Source organism: Schistocerca americana, chromosome X, assembly GCF_021461395.2.
Source record: "Schistocerca americana isolate TAMUIC-IGC-003095 chromosome X, iqSchAmer2.1, whole genome shotgun sequence".
NCBI classification, from domain to species: Eukaryota; Metazoa; Arthropoda; class Insecta; order Orthoptera; family Acrididae; genus Schistocerca; species Schistocerca americana.
In genome coordinates, this window is record NC_060130.1 from 312,692,163 (window position 1) to 312,707,031 (window position 14,869).

The window sequence follows — 14,869 nt, forward strand, 5'->3', positions numbered from 1 at the left end:
AAATGTTAGTGGAATTAATGTATTTGTGCCACAGTATGATATTATTTGCCTTCTATACATTCACAATGTAGCACTACACAAATGTCCACACAGGCTCACTTGTTTCCACTGTATTCTGTAAAAACTGTTGCAGTTAAGATATGGACATCTCTGCCATGTACATCCATATTGTCTGAGTTTTAGATGTAGTTAACTTTTATGGTTTCTCCACTTGTGTATCTCATGCCTGTAACATTTCATTACTGCATTCTGCCACTTAATACGACTTTCAGGTCCTGGTGTAGTTAATCTGTACAACAAAGCTGATTCTAATTTAAGGCAAAAGTGAAGCTTCATCCAGAACTAGTTGAGTCAGTTGAATCATCGGTTGGAGGAAGGCAAATACGTGGTACTTCCTATACTATAGTATCATTCCTCATAAAAAACTGTGGTGTTCAAATCAATGATTCAGTTACTGTGTTACATACATTTAAATTTTGTAAAAAATGATAGTTTCACTGAATAAATATTCATTTGAATGAGAGAGATAGGGATCTGAAGGAAATAAGTTTCTGTTGTGTTTTAAAACATTTTTCTCAATGGATTTGATGAATGGCTTTATCCCTTATTCAAATCTGTTGACAAATATTCTTCTCTTAAGTCAATATCTGTGTCATAAGCAGCAGAGCAACATTGAAATACTGCTATGGATTTTCCATGAAAAATATAAAATAAATTACATTAGTTCTTTCATTTTTCAGCTCTATACATCAGTCTGCCATTGTATTTTAAAGTAGTTGCTTCACCTTTTCATTTAATATGCACAGTAACAAATAAGTTACACTATGAAAATTATTTTGTGTTTTAGTGTGGCTTGTTGTAATATATATTCACAAACTGAAAACAAATTATTGACACTATTTCAGGTAACTGGAAATTTGATTGTAGTCCTTGACAGAACTTTGGTGCTTTATTATTTTAAAGTGAGGGCACATGATATATCAAGACAGAAATTTATAGATTTTGAAGAATCTCCAGTAAGTTTGGAAATGTGTTTCACACCAATGAAAGTTGAAATGTGTGAGGATATTGTAGCTTGCATGTCCAAACAGTATCTGCATGTGTTCAAAGTGGGACAGTTGGAAAAAGAAAAAAACGTGCAGAATACTTCCATTAAAAATGAGAAGGACAATGGTAAGTACTGCAGAATTTATTCTGTTTCTATTTCATTGTTGTGCTTTATATTAATTCATTTCTAAATTTCAGGGATTGCTTGCTTACTGCTATTCTGGCACTAAACAGCTTAAAGTCCTGAACTGTCATGAATCATCATTCACTGAATGCCTAGAGAGTGCCTGAAGGAAGTCTAGTATTTTATTTTTTATTATGCTATCAAAATTGTTTCATTCTTAGTAGTTGTGCTGACAAACATTTCCTTTCAATGTATTAACCATTAATCTGGTAAAATGATGCACGTAAAATACTGAAAGAAAAATGTTATGAAAAGGCTAGTTGCTACTCACCATGTAGCAGAGATACTAAGTTATGGGTAGGCACGACAAAAAGATTGTCATAAAATAAGCTTTCGAACAACAAGGCCTTTGTCCAAAATAGATGACAGACACATGCACTCACACGAATGCAACTTGTACACACATAACCACAGTCTAACACAGCCTAACAACAGGCGAGGCTGTGCCACCCGCACCCTGCCATTCGGACTGAGGGGAGCTAGGAAACGCCTGAAAACCTGCTCCAGGGTGCACGCAGAAGTCACAGCTGCCAGAGACTGTGGTCATGTGTATGGGAGATAGAGAGAGAGTGTGTGTGTGTGTGTGTGTGTGTGTGTGTGTGTCTGTCATCTATTTTTGACAAAGGCCTTGTTGGCTGAAAGCTTATTTTGTGACAGTCTTTTTGTTGTGCCTATCTGTGATTCAGCATCTCTGCTATATAGTGAGTAGCAACTATCCTTTTCATAATATTGTTACATTCCATTGTTCAAAAGAAAAATTTTGTTGTTTATTTCTCTACTAAGCTACTCGCAAGAAAAATTTTCTCAATAATCACATCATTTGCGTATTAGAGTTACTTGAAATACATTTAAAACGCTCTCCCCCTGGCGGTGACACCACATTCCTCCCCCGCAAATCGGCAGACGGTTGTGGCATAAGGCTTCCGCCCGCCGTGGGGAGGACCCCATGTTGACGTATGCGACGAGGTGGGGAGCCTAACAACAGGCGAGGCTGTGCCACCCGCACCCTGCCATTCGGACTGAGGGGAGCTAGGAAACGCCTGAAAACCTGCTCCAGGGTGCACGCCAACATGAGGTGTATGCGCCCGTAGAGAGACAGGAGGGGCCGAAGGGTCGACCTCCATCGGGCCGGAGCACCCGACGGGCGAAGACGACATATGGTCCGGAGCGGGCAAGAGTTCCATGTTGGAGGACAACTGGTCACGGGAAGCGATCGGTGGCGCGTGACCCAGGGAGGCGCCCGATGGTTGCAGCGACGCGTCCACTGCGGGTGTCGCCGGCGGGAGAACAGGCGGCGGCGTCGCGTCGCCATGGGGCAAAATGGAAGGCAGCGTCGGTAACACCTGGGGCTGAGGCGAGCCAGTAGGTGGGTCCCCAGGGCGCTGACCGGACGGCTCTGTTGTTGAAAGCAGATGGGGAGCGGCAGATCCCGTGCGATGACAGAGGCGCAGCTCATTGAGATGCCGACGCACCTCACCAGAGGCCCCCAAAGCCAGATACATAGTGCGGCCGAGGCAGCGAAGAATGCGCCCTTCGAGCCAACGCCGTGAACCTCGATAGTGACGATAGTAGGCAACGTCGCCTGGAGCAAAAGCAGGTGTCTGCCGCTGCACAGGAACCTGATGCGGCGGATGTAGCAAAGACATCAAGGTTCGATGAGGGCGACCGTGGAGCAACTCAGCCGGCGAGCGATCATCTCAGGGCTGAGAGCGATACGAGGACAAAAAGAGCAATAACACGTCCTCCCGAGAATGCGACTCGTTCAACTTCAACCAAAGGTTCAGCGGCACCATTTGACTGTGGCGAAAACGGCGCGGACGTCAGATGTTGAATACCATTGGCCTTGCAGAATGACTGAAATTCTGCGGACATGAATTGTGGGCCATGTCAGAAACTATAGTCTGTGGAAGACCTTCAATGCAAAAGATAGCGGATAATGCTTGGATGGTGGCAGATGACGTCATGGAAGACATCCGGACAACAAAAGGAAAATTACTGAATGAATCTACCACAACCAACCATCGAACATTCCAGAATGGACCAGCAAAATCGATGTGTAAGCATTGCCAAGGGGAAGTGGCTTGTGGCCATGCAAAGAATTTCCGCGGTGGTGCTGATTGTTGTTCGGCACACACCATGCAAGAAGAGCACATATTCGTAATCGCGGCATCGATTCCAAACCAAGTACAGTGCTGACGAGCAAGTTGTTTCGTTCTCACTATACCCCAATGTCCTTGGTGGAGAAGCTGTAAGACAGAGGACTGTAACGAACGTGGGACCACGACCCGGGACTGATCATTATCAGAACGCAACAGCAAAACACCACGTTGTACAAAAAGTCTCTCCTTGTGAGCAAAAAATCGGCGAACCAACGGATCCCCGATCCGTGACTTTGACAAGGGCCATTGCGTAGCAACAAAACGCAGAAGGGTAGCAAGGACAGGGTCGGCACCTGTGGCTGTAGCTACACAACGAAAATCAATCTGAAACGATTCGACCACGTCATCGGTTTCCGAATCAATGAACATGCAAGCAAGTTCGGAGGAATCAAATGCTCTATCCTCAGCAACAGGCAAACAGGACAACGCATCGGCGTTTTCGTGCTGAGCAGTGGATCGATACAAGATATCGTAGCGGTACTGCGAGAGGAAAATAGACCAGCGAATGAATTTCTGCGCTGTACGTGGAGGTACAGGCTTGGTCGGATGAAAAAGCGATGTCAAAGGTTTGTGGTCTGTGATGATGTTAAAGTGACGACCATACAAGAAATCATGAAACTTTGTAACACCAAAGATGAGAGCCAATGCTTCTTTCTCGATCTGTGAATAATTTCTTTGTGCAGACGAGAGCAATTTGGACGCAAAGGCAATAGGGCGATCGTGCGATCCATCTTTGTGCGCAAACGCAGCACCGATCCCGAAATCTGATGCATCCACCATCAACAAAAGGGGCTTCTGGGGATCGAATGGCGTAAGGCAAGTATTGGGAAAGCAACGCCGATTTCAACTGGCGAAAGGCGCATTTGCATTCCGTCGTCCAGACAAACGGAACACCCTTACGGCGTAAGCGATGAAGCGGAGCTGAAATGGAAGAGGCATGTAGCACATATCTGTTATAGTAATTTATTTTTCCCAGCACAATCTGTAGCTGCTTCAAATTCTGCGGCGAAGGCAAGTCTTGTATGGCACGGAGGTGCTCTGGACTGGGATGTATGCCTTGGGCATTGAGTACATGTCCCAGATAGGGTAAGTCACGAGCAAAAAACACACATTTGTCCTTCCGCAAGCGAAGACCATTTTGTCGCAAGACCTGAAATAATGTTCTGAGATTGGCTAAATGTTCTTCTTCCGTCTTTCCGGAGATCACAATATTGTCCAGATAGTTTGCTGCAGTAGGGACCGACGCACAAATAGTTTGTAGATATTGCTGAAACAATGCAGGGGCGGATGCACACCCGAATGGCAGTCATTTGAATCGATACAAACCAAGATGCGTGTTAACCACCAAAACGCGCTGGGATTCTTCGTCCACCGGTATTTGCAAGTACGCATCTGCTAGGTACAACTTCAAAAAATATTTACCCGGGCACAGTTTGTCAAAAAGATCTTCCGGACGGGGTAAAGGAAAAGTTGCAGGCACTAGTTGTGGATTCACTGTTGCCTTGAAGTCCACACAAAGTCTCAATTTTCCGGAAGGTTTTGGCAAAATTACTAAGGGTGATGCCCAGAGAGAAGCCTGCACATGTTCAATGACACCTTATGATTCCAAATCATGTAATGTTTTTGCGACCGCATCACGCAATGCGTGGGGAACATTGCGCGCTCTGAAAAATTTCGGTTGCACGTTTACTTTCAGTTCCAAATGTGCTTTATAGTTCTTAGCGCAACCGAGGCCCAGTGCAAAAATGTCTGCAAATTCTTCACACAGACGAGAAACACAGTCTGAAGGCACAGTCTGGTTCACTGATAGGCCTGATTTACTATAGACAAGTTAAACAACTGAAATAAATTGAAACCAAACAAGTTCACTGCAGAAGAAGAACGAAGGACGTAAAATGACACAAGTTTTGTGTGTCCCTTGTATGTTGCAAGAAGGCTGCACTGTCCTAACACAGGGAGCTTGTGACCTAAGTAGGTACTTAACTTAACATTTGCGGCACGCAACGGAGGTGTGCCCAGCAGTTTGTAAGTGTTTTGATTGATCAGTGAAACTGCAGCCCCGATATCAAGCTGGAATGGTATCACTTTGCCATTAATGTCCAAGTCCACAAAAAGTTTGTTGTCCTGCTGACGACAAGAGTGACTGTCTCGTGCAACGTGAACTGACACTGGTATAAAATCACTTGCGACTTGATGGGAGTTCCTGCGATGTCGACGCACACTATTTGTGGGACGAACACAGTCACTGTTAGAGAGAGTGGCACTGGGCGGAGTGGCATGAACTACATGAATTTCCATGGGCAAAGTGTCGCGAGCCTGAGTATCCTTGGTTTGATTCCGATTCCGGTGCGAAGCAAAGGGCCTGGAATGGTTTTGAGCTTCCGATTTGAGCTTTTTCCGGCAAACGCGTTGAACATGTCCTTTTTTATTACAGAAAAAGCAAATAGCTTGGCGTGACAGGCAGTTCTCACGCGAATGCCTAGTAGCACACCGCGGGCATGATTTTAGCACTGCATTTGCTTGTCGGCGCGGTACACGTGGCTGAGAGCCAGGCGGCTTTGGCGCGGCCGAGCGCGAGGACTGTTTACTGTTCCATGCAGCTTGCCTGGCGGGCTGGTTAACCTGACACACGAGTGGCAAAGTTTCAAATGATTCCTGAGCAAAGTCAAGTGTGTCCTGCCGATCCAATATGTCCATCACTTGTTGAAGAGAGGGATTGACTAGTTTCAAAATCTGTTCCTGTATAGGAACATCAGAAACGTTCTGTGCAATTGCATCACGCACCATAGTATCCGAATAAGGGAGTCCACATTGACACTCAAAAGCACAATCCCTAGTAAGGCCTTGCAAGGTACCAACCCACTCCCGATTAGTCTGACCTGCCGTACGTTTTGTACGAAAGAAGGTATACCTTTTCCCAACTACATATACTGATTCTTTGAAATATGCATCTAATGCAGACAAAATTTCGTCATAGGACAGAGTTGCTACGTCGCGTCGGGCAAATAATTTGACTATCACACGGTACGTTTGTACCCCGACGGAGGAAAGGAGAAAAGGCTGCCGCTCGTTACCTTGAATTCTGTAGGCGGCGAGATGGAATCCAAATTGGCGTGACCACTCCGTCCAGCTTTCCAGTGCAGCATCAAAAGGACGAAAAGTTGGTGCAATTGCGTGTTGTTGCTGCGTTAGCGGTAGAACGGCGGCTGCCGCATCGTTTTGCATTGCGCGTTGACCCTGGACGAGCTGTCCAAGGGCATCCAGTAAGGCCTGCGTCTGCTGATTCTGTAAGCGATAAAATTCGGACAGTACATCTGGAGATGGTGGCGAAGCCATTACACAAGTAAATCAGAGCAGTATAGTTACGAACACGGTGTGGCCTCGTCGCCAAATGTTGTGGGTTGGCAAGAGAGCCAACCCGGTACTACTAGAGGAAGCCGAAAGGCATGCGTTTTAGCTCACGCAGGCTGGCGTGAGGTCTGGAACAGGACAAGGAAATGAGACTTAGAAAAAACTGACGTAGCTGGTGGAATACTTAACTTTAATCCATAAATGGTGAACGTCGCTCTTGACGGTACATGTTTTACAGTATCAATAGTAACTGGTAATGGCGCCTTGCTAGGTCGTAGCAAATGACGTAGCTGAAGGCTATGCTAACTATCGTCTCGGCAAATGAGAGCATATTTTGTCAGTGAACCATCACTAGCAAAGTCGGTTGAACAACTGGGGCGAGTGCTAGGAAGTGTCTCTAGACCTGCCGTGTGGCGGCACTCGGTCTGCAGTCACTGATAGTGGCGACATGCGGGTCCGACGTATACTACGGACCGCGGCCGATTTAAAGGCTACCACCTAGCAAGTGTGGTGTCTGGCGGTGACACCACATGGAGTTCATGAGAATCGAAAGTATTTAGCTTGAGCTGGTGTGTCAGTACAATGTAGGTGGCTGGGACAATGTAGCCATGCAGGTTATATGTGCATTCTGTTCGATCTGAAAGCTCAGAAATGTTCTCAGCCTTATTTATGTGACAATCAATGACTCAATGACACAGATACATGGTGAGTTTTACCTTTACTCCTTCCATTATGTATAATCCAGTCTGCCACAGTAGCTGAATGGTCAGTGTAGGTGGCTGCCAGGCAGAGGACCTGGGTTCAATTACCAGTACTGCCAATGATTTTTTCTTGGTAACGGGTGCACTCAGCTTCATGATGCCAAGTGAGGAGCTACTTGGCCGAATGGTAGTGACTTCATGGTCTCAAAAGTCTGCAAAACGGCCGGGAGAGTGGTGTGCTGACATAACCACCCTCCATACCATATCTGCATGATGCCACAAGGCAGGAGATGACATGGCAGTCAATAGACATTCATTGGCTCTTTGTGGCCTGAATGAGGAACTTGTTAAATTATGTATATTCCACCAGGGACTTTCCTTTAATGTGTTTGAAATAATACAGATCTGGAGCAGACTAGCACAGCTCCTGCACAGTGATATGCTAAATCATGAAATGACCCAAAGGCTTGCTGCTTGTCAGTGATGATAAGAATCTTAGAGCAGTAGGCTAAAGTGGGCCAAAGCGTTATAAATGTGAATCTGAAGGAACAGAACTAAACTAATGGAGCAACTTAATTTGATCTCGAACCACATTTAGTCACTTGTATGTTGCAGTTAATGGGTGCTCAACACATGTAGTCACTCGTTTGGACTTTACAGTGTTCCATTCAGTAATGTTTGAGGTAATCTGTTGTTTGACCATCTTTAGTTGCAAATGACAGTATCTGTTCACATCCACAGGCCCACAAGGAGGACCAATGAGCAGTCTTCTAACAGCTGAGGTTTATGAATCAGGACAGTGGAAGTGCTATGTCTGCTGTCTTGGCAGAAAGTGATGCTGTCAGACCCAGTTTCACTCTTTATATCTACATCCACAACCACATTCTGCAAATCATTGTGATGTGCATGGTGGAGGGTACTTCCCACATTATCAGTTATTATGGCTTCTTCCTGTTCCATTCACATATGGAATGTTGGAGGAATGTTTGCATCAATACCTCTGTGTATGCTGTAACAGTGTAGTCTTGTTTTTGCAATTGTCATGGGAGTGATACAGAGGTAGTTTTAGTATATTCCTGGATTCCTCACTTAAAGTTGGTTGTAGAAACTTTGTAAGTAGGCCGTCCCAGGATAGTTTATGTCATTATTCAAGCATCCCTTAGTTCAGTTTTTTCAGCATATCCATGATGCCGTCCCATGTCCCAAACAAATGTGTGACTATGCCTGCTACTCTTATTTTTATATACTAAATAGCACCTGTTAGTGTTATTTGATATGGGCCCTACACTGTGGAGATGTATTCTAGGATGGGTCACATAAGTATTTTGCAAGCAAACTCATGTATGAGCATATTTAATTTCCCTAGTATTCTACCAATAAACTGAAGTCTGCCACCTGTTCTACCTATGACTGAACCTTTGTGGTAATTCCATTTCCTATTCCTGCAAAGTGTTACACCCAGGTCTTCGTATGAGTTAACCAGCTCCAGTTGTTACCCATTGATACTGTAGTCATAGGACACTACATTTTGCATGACGCTACCTCTTTATCTAGTTTGTTGATTATATAATTTTTTCTACTTGTTTTAGTTGCCCTTTCTACTTTGATAATCACTGCTGCTGCAACTGCCTCATAATCATTATCAATTTCATTGTGCACACCATGTTTGGGTATGATTGTTGATGAATGTGAGTGAAAATGGCAGAGAGTAATTGTAATTTTAAATGAAATTATATCTTAGGCATTTTTTTGTTTTAACTTGATGTCCATCCTTGAAACTGACTTTTGCCCAAACAGACTCACATGCAGTTTCAATTTCGATCTTGGTGTATTATAGTTTCTTGTCTAATGGGACAAATATACCACAGCTATTTCCCATTAGTCTATCCTTTTGATATACACTTAATTTTTTCTAAACATCTCACTGCTACCAATCTTGGGTTTTAACCAGCTTTCTGTATTTAGTATTTTGAAAACTCCATTGCTTTCACAAGCACTTCAGACTCTGACACTTCATTGTGAATGCTTCAATAGTTTATCTCTAGGATTTTAATTCTGTCACCTGTAAGTTCCTAAGTTAGTAGGATGGATATGGTGTGTGTGCACAAGAGGAGTTGGCCACAGTCCGGAAGCAGCTGGGGGCTATTATCGCCACTGTCAGCCATCTGCAGGCTGCTACCTCAGGATATGGTGGCAGCAGAGAAAGTGGCATGATGCATGGACACCTCAGGTGTCTCTTGTTTTGCCCACAGGCTTTGCTGTTGGGGCTCATTTTGGGGTCTGCGTTCACTGCAGGGTGAGTGGTGGGTTGTTACACGGTCGCATCACTTGAAACAGAGCATGAATGTGGAGGCTGGCTGTCTGCCCTCGTACTTTCACTCTGTGACTGGACAGGTGGTCACTCCTTCATTGAGGTCTGAGCAGGCACACAGACGGAGGGCTGTACTGGTTATCAGAAGCTCCAATGTTAGGTGCATTGTGGAGAATCCCTAGATAGTGTCCAGGACTGGAAATAATGCCATTGTGCCTTCACTGTGTTTGCTGGGGAGGCCTCATCTGAGATGTGGAGGAGCCCTGCTTTTGGCTATTGAAGGTAAAGGATGCAGCAGTCTGAAAGTTGTTGCTCATATTGGCACCAGTGACACCTGTCCCTTAGGTTCTGAGGCCATACTGTGTTCATATGGGCAGCTGGTGGAAGTGGTGAAGACTGCTGGCCTCACTCACTGCTAGCAAGCAGAGCTCGCATTGTGCAGCATTGTACACAGAGTTGATCGACTTCCTTTGGTTTGGAGCCAAGTGAACAGTCTCAGCCAGAAGCTCTGTTGATTCTGTGAAGATCGTGGCTGCTGATTTCTGGAGATATGCTATGGAGTGGAGAGTTGTATTACTCCTCTTGATAGGCCAGGAATGCACCACACATAGGAAGTAGCTATTCAGGTAGCAGAGTATTTGTGAAATACACATGGTGGTTTTTTAGGCTAAGCAGTAGTTTGAGGTCCTCCGATGAATGTGTGCCAGTTGATAAGCAGAGAGCAAAATCAGATTGTGTACAAAGTAGACACACTTTGACTTTCAAAATTTTAACAATAAATTGGCAAAGTATGCGAAGCAAATTTTCTGTTCTTACTGCCATCCAGGAAAGTTGTTTGCACTAAAATTTAAAATTATTCACAGAACCAAGGGCTGGCTGAAACCAAAGTAGAAAGTCCAAAATATGTAGCAAGGTGTGGAATTATATTGAAAATGTAGATTAATTGCCATTGAAGAGGGAGTGTTCGTTGCTGTCAGTGAAAATATTATGTCTATTGAGGTCAAAATTAAGTCTGTGTGTGAAGTTATCTGGACATGATTAGAAGGCCATGGTGAACTCAAATCAATTATCAGATGTGTTAACTGTCCATATAATTCTGCCATAACAATTGTAGAATTATTCAAGGAAAGTCTACACTCAGTAGCACAGAAATAGCCAGAACAATTGGTATTAGTTAACAACAACTCTAATCAACCAAATACAGAGTGGGACATATATGGATTCACTGCAGCTGGTACAAGCAGACAGTGTTGTGAAGTCCTTTTGAACACATTTTCTGAAAACTACCATGAACAACCAGTTAGACAACCCACACACAATGGAAATATTTTAGACCTTGTAACTATAAACAGACCTGAAATTATTGGCAGTGTCAGTATAGAAACAGGGACTAGTGATCATAATGTCATCATTGTGTTGATGGCTGGAAGAGTATTTACGCTAGAAAAAGTAGACAAGCAGTTGTTAGCATCCCACTAAGAGAATGAATGGACATCGTTCACTTCCAGTATGATGGATATAAAGGAACTATGGCCAAAATTTAAACTAATTATAAATCATGTTTTGGAGACACAAGTGGATTAAGGATGGAAACACCCTCCATGATTTAATGATCAAATTCGGAAAATGCTGAGGAAACAGAGACTGCTGTGCTCTTGGATTAAAAAAGAACACAGAAATGTTGAGAGACAAAAGTTAGTAGAAATCTGTGCATCTCTAAAAAGATCAATCCACAAAGCATACAACAATTTCCATCATCATTCTTTAGTGGAAGATCTTGCTGGGAACCCAAGAAAATGCTGGTCATACATAAAATCACTAAGCAAGTCAAAGGGTTCTATCCATTCATTGATCATTCTGGTGTGGCAATGGAAGACAGTAAAAGGAAAGTTGAAGTTTTAAATTTCACATTTAAGAAATCATTCACACAGGAGGATGATACGAGCATACCATTATTTGACTGTCACACAGACTCCCATATGGAGGACATAGTAATAGGCACTTCTGGCATAGAGAAGCAACTTAAAGAGTTGAAAGTGAGTCCCCAGCTCTAGATGGGATCCTAATTTGGTTTTACAGAGAATACTCTACGGCTGTGGCCCCTTACTTAGCTTGCATTTATCACAAATCTCTTGCCCAGCGCAAAGTCCCAAGTGACTGGAAAAGTGCACAGGCAAATTCCTGTGTGTAAGAAGGGTAAAAAAACAGACCTGCAAAATTACAGACCAATATCCTTAACATTGGTTTGCTACGGAATTCTTGAACACATTCTTATTTTGAATACATTGAATTTCCATGAGATGGAAGGGCTTTTGTGCACATATCAACATGGGTTCAGAAAGTATCGCTCATGCAAAAGTCAGTTTGCCCTTTTCTCACATGATATCATGCATACCATGTATGCATGGCAGCAGGCAATTTCCATATTCCTAGACTTCCAGAAACTATTTGACTTGGTGCCTCACTGCAGACTGTTAACAAAATTACAAGCATATGGTATATGTTTCCAGATATGTGAGTGGCTCAAAGTCTTTTTGAGTTGTAGAACCCAATACATTGTCCTCAACGGGGAGGGTTCATCACATACAACAGTATTGTCTTGAGCACCCCATGGAAGTTTGATGAGACTGCTCTTATGCTCAATATAGATAAATGATCTGACGGACATGGTGAACAGCAATTTATGATTGTCTGTTGATGACACTGGTGTGTCATTGAGTGACTGTAGGAGGATACAAGATTACTTAGACAGAATTTGTAGTTGGTGTGGTGAATGGCAGCTCACTCTACATGTAGAAAAACAGAAATTAATTTAGATGAGTAGGAAAAAAATCCTGTAATGTTTGAATGCAGTATTAGTAATGTACTGATTGACACAATCATATCAATTAAATAACGAAGCGTAATGTTGCATGGTGATACACAATGGGATGATGTTGTCAGATTGGCAGTAGGGAAAGCGAGTGCTCCACTTCATTTTATTGGGAGAATTTTGGGAAACTGTGGCTCTTATACACTACTGGCCGTTAAAATTGCTACACCAAGAAGAAATGCAGATGATAAATGGGTATTTATTGGACAAATATATTCTGCTAGAACTGACATGTGATTACATTTTCACGCAATCTAGGTACATAGATCCTGAGAAATCAGTACCCAGATCAACCACCTCTGGCCGTAATAACGGCCTCGATACGTCTGGGCAGTGAGTCAAACAGAGCTTGGATGGCGTGTACAGGTACAGCTGCCCATGCAGCTTCAACACGATACCACAGTTCATCAAGAGTAGTGACTGGCGTATTGTGATGAGCCAGTTGCTCATCCACCATTGACCAGACGTTTTCAATTGGTGAGAGATCTGGAGAATGTGCTGGCCAGGGCAGCAGTCAAACATTTTCTGTATCCAGAAATGCCCATACAGAACCTGCAACATGCGGTCGTGCATTATCGTGCTGAAATGTAGGGTTTAGCAGGGATCGAATGAAGGGTAGAGCCACGGGTCGTAACGCATCTGAAATGTAACGTCCACTGTTCAAAGTGCCGTCAGTGCGAACAAGAGGTGACCGAGACATGTAACCAATGGCACCCCATACCATCACGCTGGGTGAAACACCAGTATGCGATGATGAATACACACTTCCAATCTGCGTTCACCACGATGTCGCCAAATGCGGGTGAGACCATCATGATGGTGTAAACAGAAGCTGGATTCATCCAAAAAAATTACGTTTTGCCATTCGTGCACCCATTTTCATCATTGAGTACACCATCGCAGGCGCTCCTGTTTGTGATGCAGTGTCAAGGGTAACCGCAGCCATGGTCTCCAAGCTGATAGTCCATGCTGCTGAAAACGTTGTTGAACTGTTCGTGCAGATGGTTGTTGTCTTGCAAACGTCCCCATCTGTTGACTCAGGGATCGAGACATGGCTGCACGATCTGTTACAGCCATGCGGATAAGATGCCTGTCATCTCGACTGCTAGTGATATGAGGCCGTTGGGACCCAGCACGGCATTCCGTATTACCCTCCTGAACCCACTGATTTCATATACTGCTAACAGTCATTGGATCTCGACCAACGCCAGCAGCAATGTCGCGATACGATAAACCACAATCGCGATAGGCTGACCTTTATCAAAGTCGGAAATGTGATGGTAGGCATTTCTCCCCCTTACACGAGGCATCACAACAACGTTTCACCAGGCAACGCCAGTCAACTGCTGTTTGTGTATGAGCAATCGGTTGGAAACTCTCCTCATGTCAGCACATTGTGGGTGTCGCTACCAGCGCCAACCTTGTGTGAATGCTCTGAAAAGCTAATCATTTTCATATCACAGCATCTTCTTACTGTCGGTTAAATTTCGCGTCTGTAGCACGTCATCTTCGTGGTGTAGCAATTTTAATGGCCAGTAGTGTATGTATAAAGGCGATGTATTGAACACTAGTGTGACCCATTCTTGTGTACTGCTTAAGTGTTTGGGGTCCCTACCAAGTTGGATGAAGAGAAGACATCGAAGGCAATTCAGTGGTGTGCTGCTACGTTTGTTACTGGTACATTCAATCAGCACTTAAGTATTATGGTGATGCTTCGTGATCTCAGTTGGGAATCTATTGAGGAAAGACAACACTTTTCATGATGTGCTATTGCAGAAATTTTGAGAACCGGCATTTGAGGCTGACTGAAGATCGATTATACTGCCACCAACATACATTTTGCATAAGGATCGTGAAGATAAGATGAGAGAAATTAGAACTCATGCAGAGGCATAAAGACAGTCATTTTTCCCTCGCTATATTTGTGAGTGGAACAGGAAAGGAAATATCGTATGTGGTACCCTCTGCCATGTGTCCATGTAGTGGATTGCAATGTGTGTGTAGATGTAACGGTCATTTCTTTGGATTTTACACTGATACGTTGGTGTCTCATACAGCTATTGTTGTATGCGTTGGATGGAGAGTCGCATAATCTGAAAAACCCCTCATATGCCCCCCTCCCCCCCCCCCCCCCCCCAGACACACACACACACAGCCCCATACCTGGGTAGCAGCATCCGTAGGCCTCATTTGACCCATTTAGGGCATCCCAACAGGTCTCAATCCTATGCTGCAAGGACACTC

The 14,869-nt window shown here is 44.0% G+C and overlaps 1 protein-coding gene across 1 annotated transcript in view; it reads left to right on the forward strand.

Annotated features, from left to right (window-relative positions):
* Nucleotides 1-14,869, forward strand: part of LOC124555286 (Hermansky-Pudlak syndrome 3 protein) — a 175,999-nt gene that overhangs the window by 35,390 nt on the left and 125,740 nt on the right. The window contains exon 4 of the mRNA XM_047129159.1: nt 906-1,173. Coding sequence (XP_046985115.1) covers nt 906-1,173 — 268 coding nt within the window. The remainder of the gene's footprint in view (nt 1-905; nt 1,174-14,869) is intronic.